This window comes from Heterodontus francisci, chromosome 17 (assembly GCF_036365525.1).
Source record: "Heterodontus francisci isolate sHetFra1 chromosome 17, sHetFra1.hap1, whole genome shotgun sequence".
NCBI classification, from domain to species: domain Eukaryota; kingdom Metazoa; phylum Chordata; class Chondrichthyes; order Heterodontiformes; family Heterodontidae; genus Heterodontus; species Heterodontus francisci.
The window spans coordinates 1,523,526-1,543,877 of record NC_090387.1 but is presented as its reverse complement, the minus strand read 5'-3'; the positions used below and the strand labels follow the sequence as shown (position 1 = coordinate 1,543,877).

General features: G+C 49.8%; 1 protein-coding gene across 4 annotated transcripts in view; it reads left to right on the top strand.

Annotated features, from left to right (window-relative positions):
- The window catches only part of acsf3 (acyl-CoA synthetase family member 3), a 197,530-nt gene that overhangs the window by 107,874 nt on the left and 69,304 nt on the right, over window positions 1-20,352 (top strand). For all 4 annotated transcript variants that reach the window (XR_010976640.1, XM_068048961.1, XM_068048960.1 and 1 more), the window contains one exon: window positions 6,286-6,412. Coding sequence is in view for 3 of the 4 variants with exons in the window: in XM_068048961.1 (XP_067905062.1) it covers window positions 6,286-6,412 (127 nt within the window). In the remaining variant the exon portion in view is untranslated. The remainder of the gene's footprint in view (window positions 1-6,285; window positions 6,413-20,352) is intronic.

Here is a 20,352-nt window from a genome sequence, read left to right as displayed (position 1 = left end):
GTGTACAGGGTCTGTATGGGGGAGAGTGTCTGTACAGGGTCTGTCGGGAGGGGTGTGTGTGTACAGGGTCTGTAGGGAGGAGTGTGTCTGTGTACAGGGTCTGTAGGGGGGGAGAGTGTCTGTACAGGGTCTGCAGGGAGTAGTGTGTCTGTGTACAGGGTCTGGAGGGGGGAGTGTGTCTGTGTTCAGGGTCTGTAGGGAGGAGTGTGTCTGGACAGGGCCTGGAGGGAGGAGTGTGTCTGTACAGGGTCTGGAGTGGGGAGTGTGTCTGTACAGGGTCTGTAGGGAGGAATTTTTCTGTCCAGGGTCTGTAGGGAGGAGTGTGTCTGTGTACAGGGTCTGTCGGGGGGAGTGTGTCTGCACAGGGTCTGTAGGGAGGAGTGTGTCTGTGTACAGGGTCTGTCGGAAGGAGTGTGTCTGTGTACAGGGTCTGTCGGGGGGAGTGTGTCTGCACAGGGTCTGTAGGGAGGAGTGTGTCTGTGTACAGGGTCTGTAGGGAGGAGTGTGTCTGTACAGGGTCTGTAGGGAGGAGTGTATCTGTGTACAGGGTCTGTAGGTATGAGTGTGTCTGTGTACAGGGTCTGTAGGGAGGAGTGTGTCTGTACAGGGTCTGTAGGGAGGAGTGTGTCTGTGTACAGGGTCTGTAGAGAGGAATGTGTCTGTACTGGGTCTGTAGAGAGGAATGTGTCTGTCCAGGGTCTGTAGGGAGGATTGTGTCTGTACAGGGTCTGTAGGGAGGAGTGTGTCTGTCCAGGGTCTGTAGGGAGGAGTGTGTCTGTTCAGGTTCTGCAGGGAGGAGTGTGTCTGTTCAGGGTCTGCAGGGTGGAGTGTGTCTGTTCAGGGTCTGCAGGGTGGAGTGTGTCTGTTCAGGGTCTGCAGGGAGCAGTGTGTCTGGACAGGGTCTGTAGGGAGGAGTGTGTCTGGACAGGGTCTGTCGGGAGGAGTGTGTCTGTGTACAGTGTCTGTAGGGGGGAGTGTGTCTGTGTACAGGATCTGGAGGGAGGCGTGTGTCTGTGTACAGGGTCTGTAGGGAGGAGTGTGTCTGTACAGGGTCAGTGGGGAGGAGTGTATCTGTACAGAGTCTGTAGGGAGGAGTGTGTCTGTGTACAGGGTCTGTAGGGAGGAGTGTGTCTGTACAGGGTCAGTGGGGAGGAGTGTATCTGTACAGAGTCTGTAGGGAGGAGTGTGTCTGTACAGGGTCTGTCGGGAGGGGTGTGTGTGTACAGGGTCTGTAGGGAGGAGTGTGTCTGTGTACAGGGTCTGTAGGGGGGGAGAGTGTCTGTACAAGGTCTGCAGGGAGTAGTGTGTCTGTGTACAGGGTCTGGAGGGGGGAGTGTGTCTGTGTTCAGGGTCTGTAGGGAGGCGTGTGTCTGGACAGGGTCTGGAGGGAGGAGTGTGTCTGTACAGGGTCTGTAGGGAGGAATTTTTCTGTCCAGGGTCTGTAGGGAGGAGTGTGTCTGTGTACAGGGTCTGTCGGGGGGAGTGTGTCTGCACAGGGTCTGTAGGGAGGAGTGTGTCTGTGTACAGGGTCTGTAGGGAGGAGTGTGTCTGTGTACAGGGTCTGTCGGGGGGAATGTGTCTGCACAGGGTCTGTAGGGAGGAGTGTGTCTGTGTACAGGGTCTGTAGGGAGGAGTGTGTCTGTACAGTGTCTGTAGGGAGGAGTGTATCTGTGTACAGGGTCTGTAGGGAGGAGTGTGTCTGTACAGGGTCTGTAGGGAGGAGTGTGTCTGTGTACAGGGTCTGTCGGTATGAGTGTGTCTGTGTACAGGGTCTGGAGGGAGGAGTGTGTCTGTGTACAGGGTCTGTAGGTATGAGTGTGTCTGTGTACAGGGTCTGTAGGGAGGAGTGTGTCTGTGTACAGGGTCTGTAGGGAGGAGTGTGTCTGTGTGCAGGGTCTGTAGGGAGGAGTGTGTCTGTGTGCAGGGTCTGTAGGGAGGAGTGTGTCTGTGTACAGGGTCTGTAGGTATGAGTGTGTCTGTGTACAGGGTCTGTAGGGAGGAGTGTGTCTGTGTGCAGGGTCTGCAGGGAGGAGTGTGTCTGTGTACAGGGTCTGTAGAGAGGAATGTGTCTGTACTGGGTCTGTAGAGAGGAATGTGTCTGTCCAGGGTCTGTAGGGAGGATTGTGTCTGTACAGGGTCTGTAGGGAGGAGTGTGTCTGTGCAGGGTCTGTAGGGAGGAGTGTGTCTGTTCAGGTTCTGCAGGGAGGAGTGTGTCTGTTCAGGGTCTGCAGGGTGGAGTGTGTCTGTTCAGGTTCTGCAGGTAGGAGTGTGTCTGTTCAGGGTCTGTAGGGAGGAGTGTGTCTGTTCAGGGTCTGTAGGGAGGAGTGTGTCTGGACAGGGTCTGTAGGGAGGAGTGTGTCTGTACAGGGTCTGCAGGTAGGAGTGTGTCTGTTCAGGGTCTGTAGGGAGGAGTGTGTCTGTTCAGGGTCTGTAGGGAGGAGTGTGTCTGTGTACAGGGTCTGTAGGGAGGAGTGTGTCTGTTCAGGGTCTGTAGGGAGGAGTGTGTCTGGACAGGGTCTGTAGGGAGGAGTGTGTCTGTACTGGGTCTGGAGTGGGGAGTGTGTCTGTTCAGGGTCTGTAGGGAGGAGTGTGTCTGGACAGGGTCTGTAGGGAGGAGTGTATCTGTTCAGGGTCTGTAGGGAGGAGTGTATCTGTTCAGGGTCTGTAGGGGGGGAGAGTGTCTGTACAGGGTCTGTCGGGAGGAGTGTGTCTGTACAGGGTCTGTCGGGGGGTGAGTGTCTGTACAGGATCTGTAGGGAGGAGTGTGTCTGTACAGGGTCTGTAGGGAGGAGTGTCTGTGTACAGGGTCTGTAGGGAGGAGTGTGTCTGTACAGGGTCTGTAGGGAGGAGTGTCTGTGTACAGGGTCTGTAGGGAGGAGTGTGTCTGTACAGGGTCTGTAGGGAGGAGTGTGTCTGTCCAGGGTCTGTAGGGAGGAGTGTGTCTGTGTACAGGGTCTGTAGGGAGGAGTGTGTCTGTACAGGGTCTGTAGGGAGGTGTGTGTCTGTGTACAGGGTCTGTAGGGAGGAGTGTGTCTGTACAGGGTCTGTAGGGAGGAGTGTGTCTGTGTACAGGGTCTGTCGGGAGGAGTGTGTCTGTACGGGTCTGTAGGGAGGAGTGTGTCTGTTCAGGTTCTGCAGGGAGGAGTGTGTCTGTTCAGGGTCTGCAGGGTGGAGTGTGTCTGTTCAGGGTCTGCAGGGTGGAGTGTGTCTGTTCAGGGTCTGCAGGGAGGAGTGTGTCTGTCCAGGGTCTGTAGGGAGGAGTGTGTCTGTTCAGGGTCTGCAGGGAGGAGTGTGTCTGTTCAGGGTCTGCAGGGTGGAGTGTGTCTGTCCAGGGTCTGTAGGGAGGAGTGTGTCTGTTCAGGGTCTGCAGGGAGGAGTGTGTCTGTTCAGGGTCTGCAGGGTGGAGTGTGTCTGTTCAGGGTCTGCAGGGTGGAGTGTGTCTGTTCAGGGTCTGCAGGGTGGAGTGTGTCTGTTCAGGGTCTGCAGGGAGGAGTGTATCTGTTCAGGGTCTGCAGGGAGGAGTGTGTCTGTACAGCGTCTGTAGGGAGGAGTGTGTCTGTTCAGGGTCTGCAGGGAGGAGTGTATCTGTTCAGGGTCTGCAGGGAGGAGTGTGTCTGTTCAGGGTCTGTAGGGAGGAGTGTGTCTGTACAGCGTCTGTAGGGAGGAGTGTTTCTGTACAGGGTCTGTAGGGAGGAATGTTTCTGTACAGGGTCTGTAGGGAGGAGTGTGTCTGTGTACAGGGTCTGTAGGGAGGAGTGTGTCTGTCCAGGGTCTGTAGGGAGGAGTGTGTCTGTCCAGGGTCTGTAGGGAGGAGTTTGTCTGTGTACAGCGTCTGTAGGGAGGAGTGTGTCTGTGTACAGGGTCTGTAGGGAGGAGTGTGTCTGTGTGCAGGGTCTGTAGGGAGGAGTGTGTCTGTGCAGGGTCTGTAGGGAGGAGTGTCTGTGTACAGGGTCTGTAGGGAGGAGTGTGTCTGTGTACAGGGTCTGTAGGGAGGAGTGTGTCTGTGTACAGGGTCTGTAGGGAGGAGTGTGTCTGTGTACAGGGTCTGTAGAGAGGAATGTGTCTGTACTGGGTCTGTGGAGAGGAATGTGTCTGTACAGGGTCTGTAGGGAGGAGTGTGTCTGTCCAGGGTCTGTAGGGAGGAGTGTGTCTGTACAGTGTCTGTAGGGAGGAGTGTGTCTGTCCAGGGTCTGTAGGGAGGAGTGTGTCTGTGTACAGCGTCTGTAGGGAGGAGTGTGTCTGTGTACAGGGTCTGTAGGGAGGAGTGTGTCTGTGTGCAGGGTCTGTAGGGAGGAGTGTGTCTGTGCAGGGTCTGTAGGGAGGTGTGTCTGTGTACAGGGTCTGTAGGGAGGAGTGTGTCTGTGTACAGGGTCTGTAGGGAGGAGTGTGTCTGTGTACAGGGTCTGTAGGGAGGAGTGTGTCTGTACAGGGTCTGTAGAGAGGAATGTGTCTGTACTGGGTCTGTGGAGAGGAATGTGTCTGTCCACGGTCTGTCGGGAGGAATGTGTCTGTGTGCAGGGTCTGTAGGGAGGAGTGTGTCTGTACAGGATCTGTAGGGAGGAGTGTGTCTGTGTACAGGGTCTGTAGGGGGGAAGAGTGTCTATTCAGGGTCTGTAGGGAGGAGTGTGTCTGTACAGGGTCTGTAGGGAGGAGTGTGTCTGTACAGGGTCTGTAGGGAGGAGTGTGTCTGTACAGGGTCTGTAGGGAGGAGTGTGTCTGTGTACAGGGTCTGTCGGGAGGAGTGTGTCTGTGTACAGGGTCTATCGGGAGGAGATTGTCTGTACAGGGTCATTCGGGAGGAGTGTGTCTGTCCAGGGTCTGTAGGGAGGAGTGTGTCTGTCCAGGGTCTGTCGGGAGTAGTGTGTCTGTGTACAGGGTCTGTAGGGAGGAGAGTGTCTGTCCAGGGTCTGTAGGGAGGAATGTGTCTGTCCAGGGTCTGTAGGGAGGAATGTGTCTGTCCAGGGTCTGTAGGGAGTAGTGTGTCTGTGTACAGGGTCTGTAGGGAGGAGAGTGTCTGTGCAGGGTCTGTGGGGGGAGGAGTGTGTCTGTGTAGACATGACTTCAAAGTTGTACATATTTTATGCAGATAAGTTCCTAAAATGGTCTTGTGGTAAGTGTCTTTAATTCTGCACCATCTGTACCTGTAGCAGTGAGCTGTTAAAAGGCCCACAGTGTGACTGTATTAAAATGTGCTGCAAATTATTTCCTACTTTGAGAGCTAAACATTCCAGCTGATGCACTGCGTTCATCACATCAAAATTCAGCCGTCCCTCTTTAATTTAGCTCTGAGATGTTTTCTGTTGACTGAAATGACTGTGGTTCGAAACACCTGCTTCACTTCGGAACAGTTTCAGATTCATTCTGAGCCCAGATCAAAGTATAATCCGTGCCCGTATATCAGAGCGTAGTTGCAGAGGTGACCCCAGCAGCAGTGTGAATGTGGAGCGGGGGTTGGTGCGAGCACAGTGATTTGAAGAGTTTCACAAATCTGTAATTTTGAGATATGATTACAGTTAAAGGTTGTAAGCGGGAGAGTTCCTGTGGGGAGCTGGAGATCCCTTTATTCAACCATCTTCCATAAACAAACACTGCAATGTAAGGGGAGAAAATTAGTGCCTGAATACAGTATCTGTTTGCTTTATTTAATTCCTTTCTCTATCTATGTCTGTATTAATTATGTGAATTATTTTATCACCAGCCAGGAGTCTTGACCTACATTGACTCCAGGTCTGGTAATCCCTCCATGGCCTTTCCCCTCCATCCCTCTGTAACCTGCTGCCCCAGAACCCTGCAAAATCTCTGCATTTCTCCAATTCTCGTCTCTTGTGTATTCCTGATTTTAATCAGTCCTCCATCAGCGGCTGTGCCTTCAGCTGCCGAGGTCCTAAGCTCTGGAATTTCCTCCCTAAACCGTTCTGCCTCTCTTCCTTGCTTTCCTCCTTTAAGACCCTCTTTAAAACCTACCTCTTTGAATAAGGTTTTGGTTACCTTTCCAGGAGCTCCTTAAGTGAATTGGTGACAAATGTTGTTTGATAACGCTCCCCTGAAGTTCCTTGGGACATTTTGCTGTGTTAAAGTTGGTATATAAAGTCAGATTGCTGTTAGGATGGACATGTCTCTCATGCAGTTCAGTGTTCCTCTTCAGCAATGACATTAAGTCACTCAAAATCCATGCAACACACTATTGTGATTGACTGTCAGCTTTTACTCATCTGTTACTCTATAACCGTCTGAGTGGCACTGAATCATTGTGATTTTTGAGGTGACACTGTTTTGTGTTGATAGGTGAGACCTGGAATGGAAGGCAAGGAAGGAGAGCTGCTGGTTAAAGGACATTCAGTATTTCAAGAATATTGGAACAGAACAAAAGAAACAAATAAATCATTTACATCAGATGGCTGGTTCAAGACAGGTACCACAGAAAGCTATCACAATTTAACCCTCCCACTTGAGCACAGAAATAATACTCTGATATTGGGTAACAGTATTAGCTCAGGAGACAAACAGAGTGTCATTTGTCATGGATCAGCATGTATCAGACAGTGTAACAGTGAAGCGTTTGAGGTATCTCAGTGTTACAGTTTGGGGTATGAGGTATATCAGTGTTACAGTGAGGAATGTGGGGTACATTCGAGTGTTACAGTGAGGGGTGTGGGGTATATCAGTGTTACAGTTTGGGGTATGAGGTATATCAGTGTTACAGTGAGGAATGTGGGGTACATTCGAGTGTTACAGTGAGGGGTGTGGGGTATATCAGTGTGTCATGCTAGGCCTCCACCTGCCAAGAAGGAGGCACATTAATTTAGTCATGAACATTAATTTTAAACTGTTACTGGAGTGAAAAAAGGACTTGCTAAACAGATCAGCCGTGGCTGGAAAAGATATTTGCATATTAACAGACAGTGTTTGGAAGGACAAAGCAGCCATTCCCCAATATTCAACCCACAATGGACTTTTGATCACCAGATGTTGAAGGCTGTGGAAGTCGCATTCCAGGTTGACTGCTAAGATGGCCGAATACACAAACGGACATGGTCAAACCAGCTAGTCACATGACTAACCTGCTGGGCAACCTGAGTTTTTTGAATTTGTACAAACAGTTTGGGCAGGAAGTCTGTTTGCTCCTGGACTGAGAAGATCTCTCTCCTGTCTGCTCCCATCTCTTTCTCACAAGCCTCTGAATCCACTGAAGACACATGAACCCCAAGAGAGAAAAGTCTGCTACAGCAAGCAAGGTTTAAGAAGAATACTGGGTCCCAACGAAAAACAAGACCGACCTACAATCAAGGACTTTACATTGAGATTGAAGAACCGTAACAATTCTGCAGATATTGTCTCAAACCTTTCCACTTTATTTTTCTTCCCTTTTCTGTCTCTATTAAATGTGTATATCACGTATGCACGCTCGCTTGGAGCATGGCATGTATCCGTAGGCGTTAACCGAATGAGAGTTTAAGTTTAATTTTCACTTTTCTTCTTTAAACCGAAGAAAGCCTGTTTGTGCTGGTTTCTTTGCCTTATAATTGGAAAGCAGTGAACAAGGATTCACCAAGGGGGAGCTAAAAACACGGTGTGTTTAAAATTAAACTCTGTCACAGTCAGAGAAGACTATATCAGTGTTACAGTGAGGGGTGTGGGGTATATCAGTGTTACAGTGAGAGGTGTGGGGTATATCAGTGTTACAGTGAGGGGTGTGGGGTATATCAGTGTTACAGTGAGGGGTGTGGGGTATATCAGTGTTACAGTGAGGGGTGTGGGGTATATCAGTGTTACAGTGAGGGGTGTGGGGTATATCAGTGTTACAGTGAGGGGTGTGGGGTATATCAGTGTTACAGTGAGGGGTGTGGGGTATATCAGTGTTACAGTGAGGGTGTGGGATATATCAGTGTTACAGTGAGGGGTGTGGGGTATATCAGTGTTACAGTGAGGGGTGTGGGGTATATCAGTGTTACAGTGAGGGTGTGGGGTATATCAGTGTTACAGTGAGGGGTGTGGGGGATATCAGTGTTACTGTGAGGGGTGTGGGGTATATCAGTGTTACAGTGAGGGGTGTGGGGTATATCAGTGTTACAGTGAGGGGTGTGGGGTATATCAGTGTTACAGTGAGGGTGTGGGGTATATCAGTGTTACAGTGAGGGGTGTGGGGGATATCAGTGTCACAGTGAGGGATGTGGGATATATCAGTGTTACAGTGAGGGTGTGGGGTATATCAGTGTTACAGTGAGGGTGTGGGGTATATCAGTGTTACAGTGAGGGTGTGGGGTATATCAGTGTTACAGTGAGGGGTGTGGGGTATATCAGTGTTACAGTGAGGGGTGTGGGGTATATCAGTGTTACGAGGAGGGGTGTGGGGTATATCAGAGTGTTACAGTGAGGGGTGTGGGGTATATCAGAGTGTTACAGTGAGGGGTGTGGGATATATCAGTGTTACAGTGAGGGGTGTGGGGTATATCAGTGTTACAGTGAGAGGTGTAGGGTATATCAGTGTTACAGTGAGGGGTGTGGGGTATATCAGTGTTACTGTGAGGGGTGTGGGGTATATCAGTGTTACAGTGAGGGGTGTGGGGTATATCAGTGTTACAGTGAGGGGGTGGGGTATATCAGTGTTACAGTGAGGGGTGTGGAGTATATCAGTGTTACAGTGAGAGTGTGGGATATATCAGTGTTACAGTGAGGGGTGTGGGGTATATCACTGTTACTGTGAGGGGTGTGGGGTATATCAGTGTTACAGTGAGGGGTGTGGGGTATATCACTGTTACAGTGAGGGGTGTGGGGTGTATCAGTGTTACAGTGTGGGGTATATCACTGTTACAGTGAGGGGTGTGGGGTGTATCAGTGTTACAGTGTGGAGTATATCAGTGTTACAGTGAGGGTGTGGGATATATCAGTGTTACTGTGAGGGGTGTGGGGTATATCAGTGTTACAGTGAGGGGTGTGGGGTATATCAGATTTACAATGAGGGGTGTGGGGTGTATCAGTGTTACAGTGTGGGGTATATCAGTGTTACAGTGAGGGGTGTGGGATATATCAGTGTTACAGTGAGGGTGTGGGGTGTATCAGTGTTACAGTGAGGGGTGTGGGATATATCAGTGTTACAGTGAGGGGTGTGGGGTATATCAGTGTTACAGTGAGAGGTGTAGGGTATATCAGTGTTACAGTGAGGGGTGTGGGGTATATCAGTGTTACTGTGAGGGGTGTGGGGTATATCAGTGTTACAGTGAGAAGTGTGGGGTATATCAGTGTTACAGTGAGGGGTGTGGAGTATATCAGTGTTACAGTGAGGGGTGTGGAGTAAATCAGTGTTACAGTGAGAGTGTGGGATATATCACTGTTACTGTGAGGGGTGTGGGGTATATCAGTGTTACAGTGAGGGGTGTGGGGTATATCACTGTTACAGTGAGGGGTGTGGGGTGTATCAGTGTTACAGTGAGGGGTGTGGGGTATATCAGTGTTACAGTGAGGCGTGTGGAGTATATCAGTGTTACAGTGAGGGGTGTGGAGTAAATCAGTGTTACAGTGAGAGTGTGGGATATATCAGTGTTACAGTGAGGGTGTGGGGTATATCAGTGTTACAGTGAGGGGTGTGGGGTATATCACTGTTACTGTGAGGGTTGTGGGGTATATCAGTGTTACAGTGAGGGGTGTGGGGTGTATCAGTGTTACAGTGAGGCGTGTGGGATATATCACTGTTACAGTGAGGGTGTGGGGTATATCAGTGTTACTGTGAGGGGTGTGGGGTATATCAGTGTTACAGTGAGGGGTGTGGGGTATATCACTGTTACAGTGAGGGGTGTGGGGTATATCAGTGTTACAGTGAGGCGTGTGGGATATATCACTGTTACAGTGATGGTGTGGGGTATATCAGTGTTACTGTGAGGGGTGTGGGGTATATCAGTGTTACAGTGAGGGGTGTGGGGTATATCAGTGTTACAGTGAGGGGTGTGGGGTGTATCAGTGTTACAGTGAGGGGTGTGGGGTATATCAGTGTTACGGTGAGGGTGTGGGGTATATCAGTGTTACAGTGAGGGGTGTGGGGGATATCAGTGTTACAGTGAGGGATGTGGGATATATCAGTGTTACTGTGAGGGGTGTGGGGTATATCAGTGTTACAGTGAGGGGTGTGGGGTATATCACTGTTACAATGAGGGGTGTGGGGTGTATCAGTGTTACAGTGTGGGGTATATCAGTGTTACAGTGAGGGGTGTGGGATATATCACTGTTACAGTGAGGGTGTGGGGTATATCAGTGTTACTGTGAGGGGTGTGGGGTGTATCAGTGTTACTGTGAGGGGTGTGGGGTGTATCATTTGTTACAGTGATGGGTGTGGGGTGTATCAGTGTTACAGTGAGGGGTTTGGGGTATATCAGTGTTACAGTGAGGGGTGTGGGGTATATCAGTGTTACAGTGAGGGGTGTGGGATATATCAGTGTTACAGTGAGGGGTGTGGGGTATATCAGTGTTACAGTGAGGGGTGTGGGGTATATCAGTGTTACAGTGAGGGGTGTGGGGTATATCAGTGTTACAGTGAGGGGTGTGGGGTATATCAGTGTTACAGTGAGGGTGTGGAGTATATCAGTGTTACAGTGAGGGTGTGGGATATATCATTGTTACAGTGAGGGGTGTGGGGTATATCAGTGTTACTGTGAGGGGTGTGAGGTATATCAGTGTTACAGTGAGGGGTGTGGGGTATATCAGTGTTACAGTGAGGGTGTGGGGTATATCAGTGTTACAGTGAGGGGTGTGGGGTATATCAGTGTTACAGTGAGGGGTGTGGGGTATATCACTGTTACAATGAGGGGTGTGGGGTGTATCAGTGTTACAGTGTGGGGTATATCAGTGTTACTGTGAGGGGTGTGGGGTGTATCAGTGTTACTGTGAGGGGTGTGGGGTGTATCAGTGTTACAGTGAGGGGTGTGGGATATATCAGTGTTACAGTGAGAGTGTGGGATATATCAGTGTTACAGTGAGGGGTGTGGGGTATATCAGTGTTACAGTGAGGGGTGTGGGGTATATCAGTGTTACAGTGAGGGGTGTGGAGTATATCAGTCTTACAGTGAGGGTGTGGGGTATATCAGTGTTACTGTGAGGGGTTTGGGGTATATCAGTGTTACTGTGAGGGGTGTGGGGTGTATCAGTGTTACTGTGAGGGGTGTGGGGTGTATCATTTGTTACAGTGAGGGGTGTGGGGTATATCAGTGTTACAGTGAGGGTTGTGGGGTATATCAGTGTTACGAGGAGGGGTGTGGGGTATATCAGAGTGTTACAGTGAGGGGTGTGGGATATATCAGTGTTACAGTGAGAGTGTGGGATATATCAGTGTTACAGTGAGGGGTGTAGGGTATATCACTGTTACAGTGAGGGGTGTGGGGTATATCAGTGTTACAGTGAGGGTGTGGGATATATCATTGTTACAGTGAGGGGTGTGGGGTATATCAGTGTTACTGTGAGGGGTGTGAGGTATATCAGTGTTACAGTGAGGGGTGTGGGGTATATCAGTGTTACAGTGAGGGTGTGGGGTATATCAGTGTTGCAGTGAGGGGTGTGGGGTATATCAGTGTTACAGTGAGGGGTGTGGGGTATATCACTGTTACAATGAGGGGTGTGGGGTGTATCAGTGTTACAGTGTGGGGTATATCAGTGTTACAGTGAGGGGTGTGGGGTGTATCAGTGTTACAGTGAGGGGTGTGGGATATATCAGTGTTACAGTGAGAGTGTGGGATATATCAGTGTTACAGTGAGGGGTGTGGGGTATATCAGTGTTACAGTGAGGGGTGTGGGGTATATCAGTGTTACAGTGAGGGGTGTGGAGTATATCAGTGTTACAGTGAGGGTGTGGGGTATATCAGTGTTACAGTGAGGGGTGTGGGGTATATCAGTGTTACAGTGAGGGTGTGGGATATATCAGTGTTACAGTGAGGGGTGTGGGGTATATCAGTGTTACTGTGAGGGGTGTGGGGTGTATCAGTGTTACAGTGAGGGGTGTGGGGTGCATTAGTGTTACAGTGAGGGTGTGGGGTATATCAGTGTTACAGTGAGGGGTGTGGGGTATATCAGTGTTACAGTGAGGGTGTGGGATATATCAGTGTTACAGTGAGAGGTGTGGGGTATATCAGTGTTACAGTGAGGGGTGTGGGGTATATCAGTGTTACAGTGAGGGGTGTGGAGTATATCAGTGTTACAGTGAGGGTGTGGGATATATCATTGTTACAGTGAGGGGTGTGGGGTATATCAGTGTTACTGTGAGGAGTGTGAGGTGTATCAGTGTTGCAGTGAGGGGTGTGAGGTGTATCAGTGTTGCAGTGAGGGGTGTGGGGTATATCAGTGTTACAGTGAGGGTGTGGGATATATCATTGTTACAGTGTGGGGTATATTAGTGTTACTGTGAGCGGTGTGGGGTATATCAGTGTTACAGTGAGGGGTGTGGGGTATATCACTGTTACTGTGAGAGGTGTGGAGTATATCAGTGTTACAGTGAGGGGTGTGGGATATATCATTGTTACAGTGAGGGGTGTGGGGTGTATCAGTGTTCCAGTGAGGGTGTGGGGTGTATCAGTGTTACAGTGAGGGTGTGGAGTATATCATTGTTACAGTGAGGGGTGTGGGGTATATCATTGTTACAGTGAGGGGTGTGAGGTATATCACTGTTACTGTGAGGGGTGTGGAGTATATCAGTGTTACAGTGAGGGGTGTGGGGTATATCAGTGTTACAGTGAGGGGTGTGAGGTGTATCAATGTTACAGTGAGGGTGTGGGGTATATCACTGTTACTGTGAGGGGTGTGGGGTATATCAGTGTTACAGTGAGGGGTGTGGGATGTATCAGTGTTACAGTGAGGGGTGTGGGGTATATCAGTGTTACAGTGAGAGGTGTGGGGTATATCAGTGTTACTGTGAGGGGTGTGGGGTGTATCAGTGTTACTGTGAGGGTGTGGGGTGTATCAGTGTTACAGTGAGGGGTGTGGGATATATCAGTGTTACAGTGAGGGTGTGGGGGATATCAGTGTTACAGTGAGGGGTGTGGGATATATCAGTGTTACAGTGAGAGTGTGGGATATATCAGTGTTACAGTGAGGGGTGTGGGGTATATCAGTGTTACAGTGAGGGGTGTGGGGTATATCAGTGTTACAGTGAGGGTGTGGGGGATATCAGTGTTACAGTGAGGGATGTGGGATATATCAGTGTTACAGTGAGGGTGTGGGGTATATCAGTGTTACTGTGAGGGGTGTGGGGTATATCAGTGTTACAGTGAGGGGTGTGGGGTATATCAGTGTTACGAGGAGGGGTGTGGGGTATATCAGAGTGTTACAGTGAAGGGTGTGGGGTATATCAGAGTGTTACAGTGAGGGGTGTGGGATATATCAGTGTTACAGTGAGGGGTGTGGGGTATATCAGTGTTACAGTGAGAGGTGTAGGGTATATCAGTGTTACAGTGAGGGGTGTGGGGTATATCAGTGTTACAGTGAGAGGTGTGGGGTATATCAGTGTTACTGTGAGGGGTGTGGGGTGTATCAGTGTTACTGTGAGGGGTGTGGGGTGTATCAGTGTTACAGTGAGGGGTGTGGGATATATCAGTCTTACAGTGAGGGTGTGGGACATATCAGTGTTACAGTGAGGGTGTGGGGTATATCAGTGTTACAGTGAGGGGTGTGGGATATATCAGTGTTACAGTGAGGGGTGTGGGGTATATCAGTGTTACAGTGAGGGGTGTGGGGTATATCAGTGTTACAGTGAGGGGTGTGGGGTATATCAGTGTTACTGTGAGGGGTGTGGGATATATCAGTGTTACAGTGAGGGGTGTGGGGTATATCAGTGTTACAGTGAGAGGTGTAGGGTATATCAGTGTTACAGTGAGGGGTGTGGAGTAAATCAGTGTTACAGTGAGAGTGTGGGATATATCAGTGTTACAGTGAGGGTGTGGGGTATATCAGTGTTACAGTGAGGGGTGTGGGGTATATCACTGTTACTGTGAGGGGTGTGGGGTATATCAGTGTTACAGTGAGGGGTGTGGGGTATATCACTGTTACAGTGAGGGGTGTGGGGTGTATCAGTGTTACAGTGAGGGGTGTGGGGTATATCAGTGTTACAGTGAGGGGTGTGGAGTATATCAGTGTTACAGTGAGGGGTGTGGAGTAAATCAGTGTTACAGTGAGAGTGTGGGATATATCAGTGTTACAGTGAGGGTGTGGGGTATATCAGTGTTACAGTGAGGGGTGTGGGGTATATCACTGTTACTGTGAGGGGTGTGGGATATATCAGTGTTACAGTGAGGGTGTGGGGTATATCAGTGTTACAGTGAGGGGTGTGGGGGATATCAGTGTTACAGTGAGGGATGTGGGATATATCAGTGTTACTGTGAGGGGTGTGGGGTATATCAGTGTTACAGTGAGGGGTGTGGGGTGTATCAGTGTTACAGTGTGGGGTATATCAGTGTTACAGTGAGGGGTGTGGGATATATCACTGTTACAGTGAGGGTGTGGGGTATATCAGTGTTACTGTGAGGGGTGTGGGGTGTATCAGTGTTACTGTGAGGGGTGTGGGGTGTATCATTTGTTACAGTGATGGGTGTGGGGTGTATCAGTGTTACAGTGAGGGGTGTGGGGTATATCAGTGTTACAGTGAGGGGTGTGGGGTATATCAGTGTTACAGTGAGGGTGTGGGATATATCAGTGTTACAGTGAGGGGTGTGGGGTATATCAGTGTTACAGTGAGGGGTGTGGGGTATATCAGTGTTACAGTGAGGGGTGTGGAGTATATCAGTGTTACAGTGAGGGTGTGGGGTATATCAGTGTTACAGTGAGGGGTGTGGGGTATATCAGTGTTACAGTGAGGGGTGTGGGGTATATCAGTGTTACAGTGAGGGTGTGGAGTATATCAGTGTTACAGTGAGGGTGTGGGATATATCATTGTTACAGTGAGGGGTGTGGGGTATATCAGTGTTACTGTGAGGGGTGTGAGGTATATCAGTGTTACAGTGAGGGGTGTGGGGTATATCAGTGTTACAGTGAGGGTGTGGGGTATATCAGTGTTACAGTGAGGGGTGTGGGGTATATCAGTGTTACAGTGAGGGGTGTGGGGTATATCACTGTTACAATGAGGGGTGTGGGGTGTATCAGTGTTACAGTGTGGGGTATATCAGTGTTACTGTGAGGGGTGTGGGGTGTATCAGTGTTACTGTGAGGGGTGTGGGGTGTATCAGTGTTACAGTGAGGGGTGTGGGATATATCAGTGTTACAGTGAGAGTGTGGGATATATCAGTGTTACAGTGAGGGGTGTGGGGTATATCAGTGTTACAGTGAGGGGTGTGGGGTATATCAGTGTTACAGTGAGGGTGTGGGGTATATCAGTGTTACAGTGAGGGGTGTGGGGGATATCAGTGTTACAGTGAGGGATGTGGGATATATCAGTGTTACAGTGAGGGTGTGGGGTATATCAGTGTTACAGTGAGGGGTGTAGGGTATATCAGTGTTACAGTGAGGGGTGTGGGGTATATCCGTGTTACGAGGAGGGGTGTGGGGTATATCAGAGTGTTACAGTGAGGGGTGTGGGGTATATCAGAGTGTTACAGTGAGGGGTGTGGGATATATCAGTGTTACAGTGAGGGGTGTGGGGTATATCAGTGTTACAGTGAGAGGTGTAGGGTACATCAGTGTTACAGTGAGGGGGTGGGGTATATCAGTGTTACAGTGAGGGGTGTGGAGTATTTCAGTGTTACAGTGAGAGTGTGGGATATATCAGTGTTACAGTGAGGGGTGTGGGGTATATCACTGTTACTGTGAGGGGTGTGGGGTATATCAGTGTTACAGTGAGGGGTGTTGGGTATATCACTGTTACAGTGAGGGGTGTGGGGTGTATCAGTGTTACAGTGTGGGGTATATCACTGTTACAGTGAGGTGTGTGGGGTGTATCAGTGTTACAGTGTGGAGTATATCAGTGTTACAGTGAGGGTGTGGGATATATCAGTGTTACATGACTCATGGCCCTCCTGCCTTGGGCGCTATGGCGTTGGAAGGATGAATGAGAACGGGCAGAGACTGCTTGAGTTGTGTACCTATCATAACCTCTGCATCACCAACTCGTTCTTTCACACTAAACCCTGTCACCAGGTTTCATGGAGGCACCCAAGATCACGTCGTTGGCACCAGCTAGACCTCATTGTCACAAGGCGAGCCGCCTTAAACAGTGTTCAAATCACACGCAGCTTCCACAGTGCGGACTGCGACACCGACCACTCCCTGGTGTGCAGCAAGGTTAGACTCAGACCAAAGAAGTTGCATCATTCCAAGCAGAAGGGCCACCCGCGCATCAACACGAGCAGAATTTCTCACCCACAGCTGTTACAAAAATTTCTAAATTCACTTGTAACAGCCCTTCAAAACACTCCCACAGGGGATGCTGAGACCAAGTGGGCCCACATCAGAGACGCCATCTATGAGTCAGCTTTGACCACCTACGGCAAAAGTGCGAAGAGAAATGCAGACTGGTTTCAATCTCATAATGAAGAGCTGGAACCTGTCATAGCCGCTAAGCGCATTGCACTTTTGAACTACAAGAAAGCCCCCAGCGATTTAACATCCGCAGCACTTAAAGCAGCCAGAAGTACTGCACAAAGAACAGCTAGGCGTTGCGCAAACGACTACTGGCAACACCTATGCAGTCATATTCAGCTGGCCTCAGACACCGGAAACATCAGAGGAATGTATGATGGCATGAAGAGAGCTCTTGGGCCAACCATCAAGAAGATCACCCCCCTCAAATCTAAATCGGGGGACATAATCACTGACCAACGCAAACAGATGGACCGCTGGGTTGAGCACTACCTAGAACTGTACTCCAGGGAGAATGCTGTCACTGAGACTGCCCTCAATGCAGCCCAGCCTCTACCAGTCATGGATGAGCTGGACATACAGCCAACCAAATCGGAACTCAGTGATGCCATTGATTCCCTAGCCAGCGGAAAAGCCCCTGGGAAGGACAGCATTACCCCTGAAATAATCAAGAGTGCCAAGCCTGCTATACTCTCAGCACTACATGAACTGCTATGCCTGTGCTGGGAGGAGGGAGCAGTACCCCAGGACATGCGCGATGCCAACATCATCACCCTCTATAAAAACAAAGGTGACCGCGGTGACTGCAACAACTACCGTGGAATCTCCCTGCTCAGCATAGTGGGGAAAGTCTTTGCTCGAGTCGCTCTGAACAGGCTCCAGAAGCTGGCCGAGCGCGTCTACCCTGAGGCACAGTGTGGCTTCCGTGCAGAGAGATCGACTATTGACATGCTGTTCTCCCTTCGTCAGATACAGGAGAAATGCCGTGAACAACAGATGCCCCTCTACATTGCTTTCATTGATCTCACCAAAGCCTTTGACCTCGTCAGCAGACGTGGTCTCTTCAGACTACTAGAAAAGATCGGATGTCCACCAAAGCTACTAAGTATCATCACCTCATTCCATGACAATATGAAAGGCACAATTCAACATGGTGGCTCCTCATCAGAGCCCTTTCCTATCCTGAGTGGTGTGAAACAGGGCTGTGTTCTCGCACCCACACTTTTTGGAATTTTCTTCTCACTGCTGCTTTCACATGCGTTCAAATCCTCTGAAGAAGGAATTTTCCTCCACACAAGATCAGGGGGCAGGTTGTTCAACCTTGCCCGTCTAAGAGCGAAGTCCAAAGTACGGAAAGTCCTCATCAGAGAACTCCTCTTTGCTGACGATGCTGCTTTAACATCTCACACTGAAGAATGCCTGCAGAGTCTCATCGACAGGTTTGCGTCTGCCTGCAATGAATTTGGCCTAACCATCAGCCTCAAGAAAACGAACATCATGGGGCAGGATGTCAGAAATGCTCCATCCATCAATATTGGCGACCATGCTCTGGAAGTGGTTCAAGAGTTCACCTACCTAGGCTCAACTATCACCAGTAACCTGTCTCTAGATGCAGAAATCAACAAGCGCATGGGTAAGGCTTCCACTGCTATGTTCAGACTGGCCAAGAGAGTGTGGGAAAATGGCGCACTGACACGGAACACAAAAGTCCGAGTGTATCAGGCCTGTGTCCTCAGTACCTTGCTCTACGGCAGCGAGGCCTGGACAACGTATGCCAGCCAAGAGCGACGTCTCAATTCATTCCATCTTCGCTGCCTTCGGAGAATACTTGGCATCAGGTGGCAGGACTATATTTCCAACACAGAAGTCCTTGAAGCGGCCAACATCCCCAGCTTATACACACTACTGAGTCAGCGGCGCTTGAGATGGCTTGGCCATGTGAGCCGCATGGAAGATGGCAGGATCCCCAAAGACACATTGTACAGCGAGCTCGCCACTGGTATCAGACCCACCGGCCGTCCATGTCTCCGTTATAAAGACGTCTGCAAACGCGACATGAAATCGTGTGACATTGATCACAAGTCGTGGGAGTCAGTTGCCAGCATTCGCCAGAGCTGGCGGGCAGCCATAAAGACAGGGCTAAATTGTGGCGAGTCGAAGAGACTTAGTAGTTGGCAGGAAAAAAGACAGAGGCGCAAGGGGAGAGCCAACTGTGCAACAGCCCCAACAAACAAATTTCTCTGCAGCACCTGTGGAAGAGCCTGTCACTCCAGAATTGGCCTTTATAGCCACTCCAGGCGCTGCTTCACAAACCACTGACCACCTCCAGGCGCGTATCCATTGTCTCTCGAGATAAGGAGGCCCAAAAGAGAAAAAAGAGACTGTGAGGGGTGTGGGGTATATCAGTGTTACAGTGAGGGGTGTGGGGTATATCAGATTTACAATGAGGGGTGTGGGGTGTATCAGTGTTACAGTGTGGGGTATATCAGTGTTACAGTGAGGGGTGTGGGATATATCAGTGTTACAGTGAGGGTGTGGGGTGTATCAGTGTTACAGTGAGGGGTGTGGGGTATATCAGTGTTACAGTGAGGGTGTGGGATATATCAGTGTTACAGTGAGGGTGTGGGGTATATCAGTGTTACAGTGAGGGGTGTGGGATATATCAGTGTTACAGTGAGGGGTGTGGGGTATATCAGTGTTACAGTGAGAGGTGTAGGGTATATCAGTGTTACAGTGAGGGGTGTGGGGTCTATCAGTGTTACTGTGAGGGGTGTGGGGTATATCAGTGTTACAGTGAGGGGTGTGGAGTATATCAGTGTTACAGTGAGGGGTGTGGAGTAAATCAGTGTTACAGTGAGAGTGTGGGATATATCAGTGTTACAGTGAGGGTGTGGGGTATATCAGTGTTACAGTGAGGGGTGTGGGGTATATCACTGTTACTGTGAGGGGTGTGGGGTATATCAGTGTTACAGTGAGGGGTGTGGGGTATATCACTGCTACAGTGAGGGGTGTGGGGTGTATCAGTGTTACAGTGAGGGGTGTGGGGTATATCAGTGTTACAGTGAGGGGTGTGGAGTATATCAGTGTTACAGTGAGGGGTGTGGAGTAAATCAGTGTTCCAGTGAGAGTGTGGGATATATCAGTGTTACAGTGAGGGTGTGGGGTATATCAGTGTTACAGTGAGGGGTGTGGGGTATATCACTGTTACTGTGAGGGGTGTGGGGTATATCAGTGTTACAGTGAGGGGTGTGGGGTGTATCAGTGTTACAGTGAGGCGTGTGGGATATATCACTGTTCCAGTGAGGGTGTGGGGTATATCAGTGTTACTGTGAGGGGTGTGGGGTATATCAGTGTTACAGTGAGGGGTGTGGGGTATATCACTGTTACAGTGAGGGGTGTGGGGTATATCAGTGTTACAGTGAGGCGTGTGGGATATATCACTGTTACAGTGAGGGGTGTGGGGTATATCACTGTTACTGTGAGGGGTGTGGGGTATATCAGTGTTACAGTGAGGGGTGTGGGGTATATCAGTGTTACAGTGAGGGGTGTGGGGTATATCAGTGTTTCAGTGAGGGGTGTGAGGTATATCACTGTTACTGTGAGGGGTGTGGGGTATATCAGTGTTACAGTGAGGGGTGTGAGGTATATCAGTGTTACAGTGAGGGGTGTGGGGTATATCAGTGTTACAGTGAGGGGTGTGGGGTATATCAGTGTTACTGTGAGGGGTGTGGAGTATATCAGTGTTACAGTGAGGGGTGTGGGGTATATCAGTGTTACTGTGAGGGGTGTGGAGTATATCAGTGTTACAGTGAGGGGTGTGGGGTATATCAGTGTTACTGTGAGGGGTGTGGAGTATATCAGTGTTACAGTGAGGGGTGTGGGGTATATCAGTGTTACAGTGAGGGGTGTGGGGTATATCAGTGTTACAGTGAGGGTGTGGGGTATATCACTGTTACTGTGAGGGGTGTGGGGTATATCAGTGTTACAGTGAGGGGTGTGGGATGTATCAGTGTTACAGTGAGAGGTGTG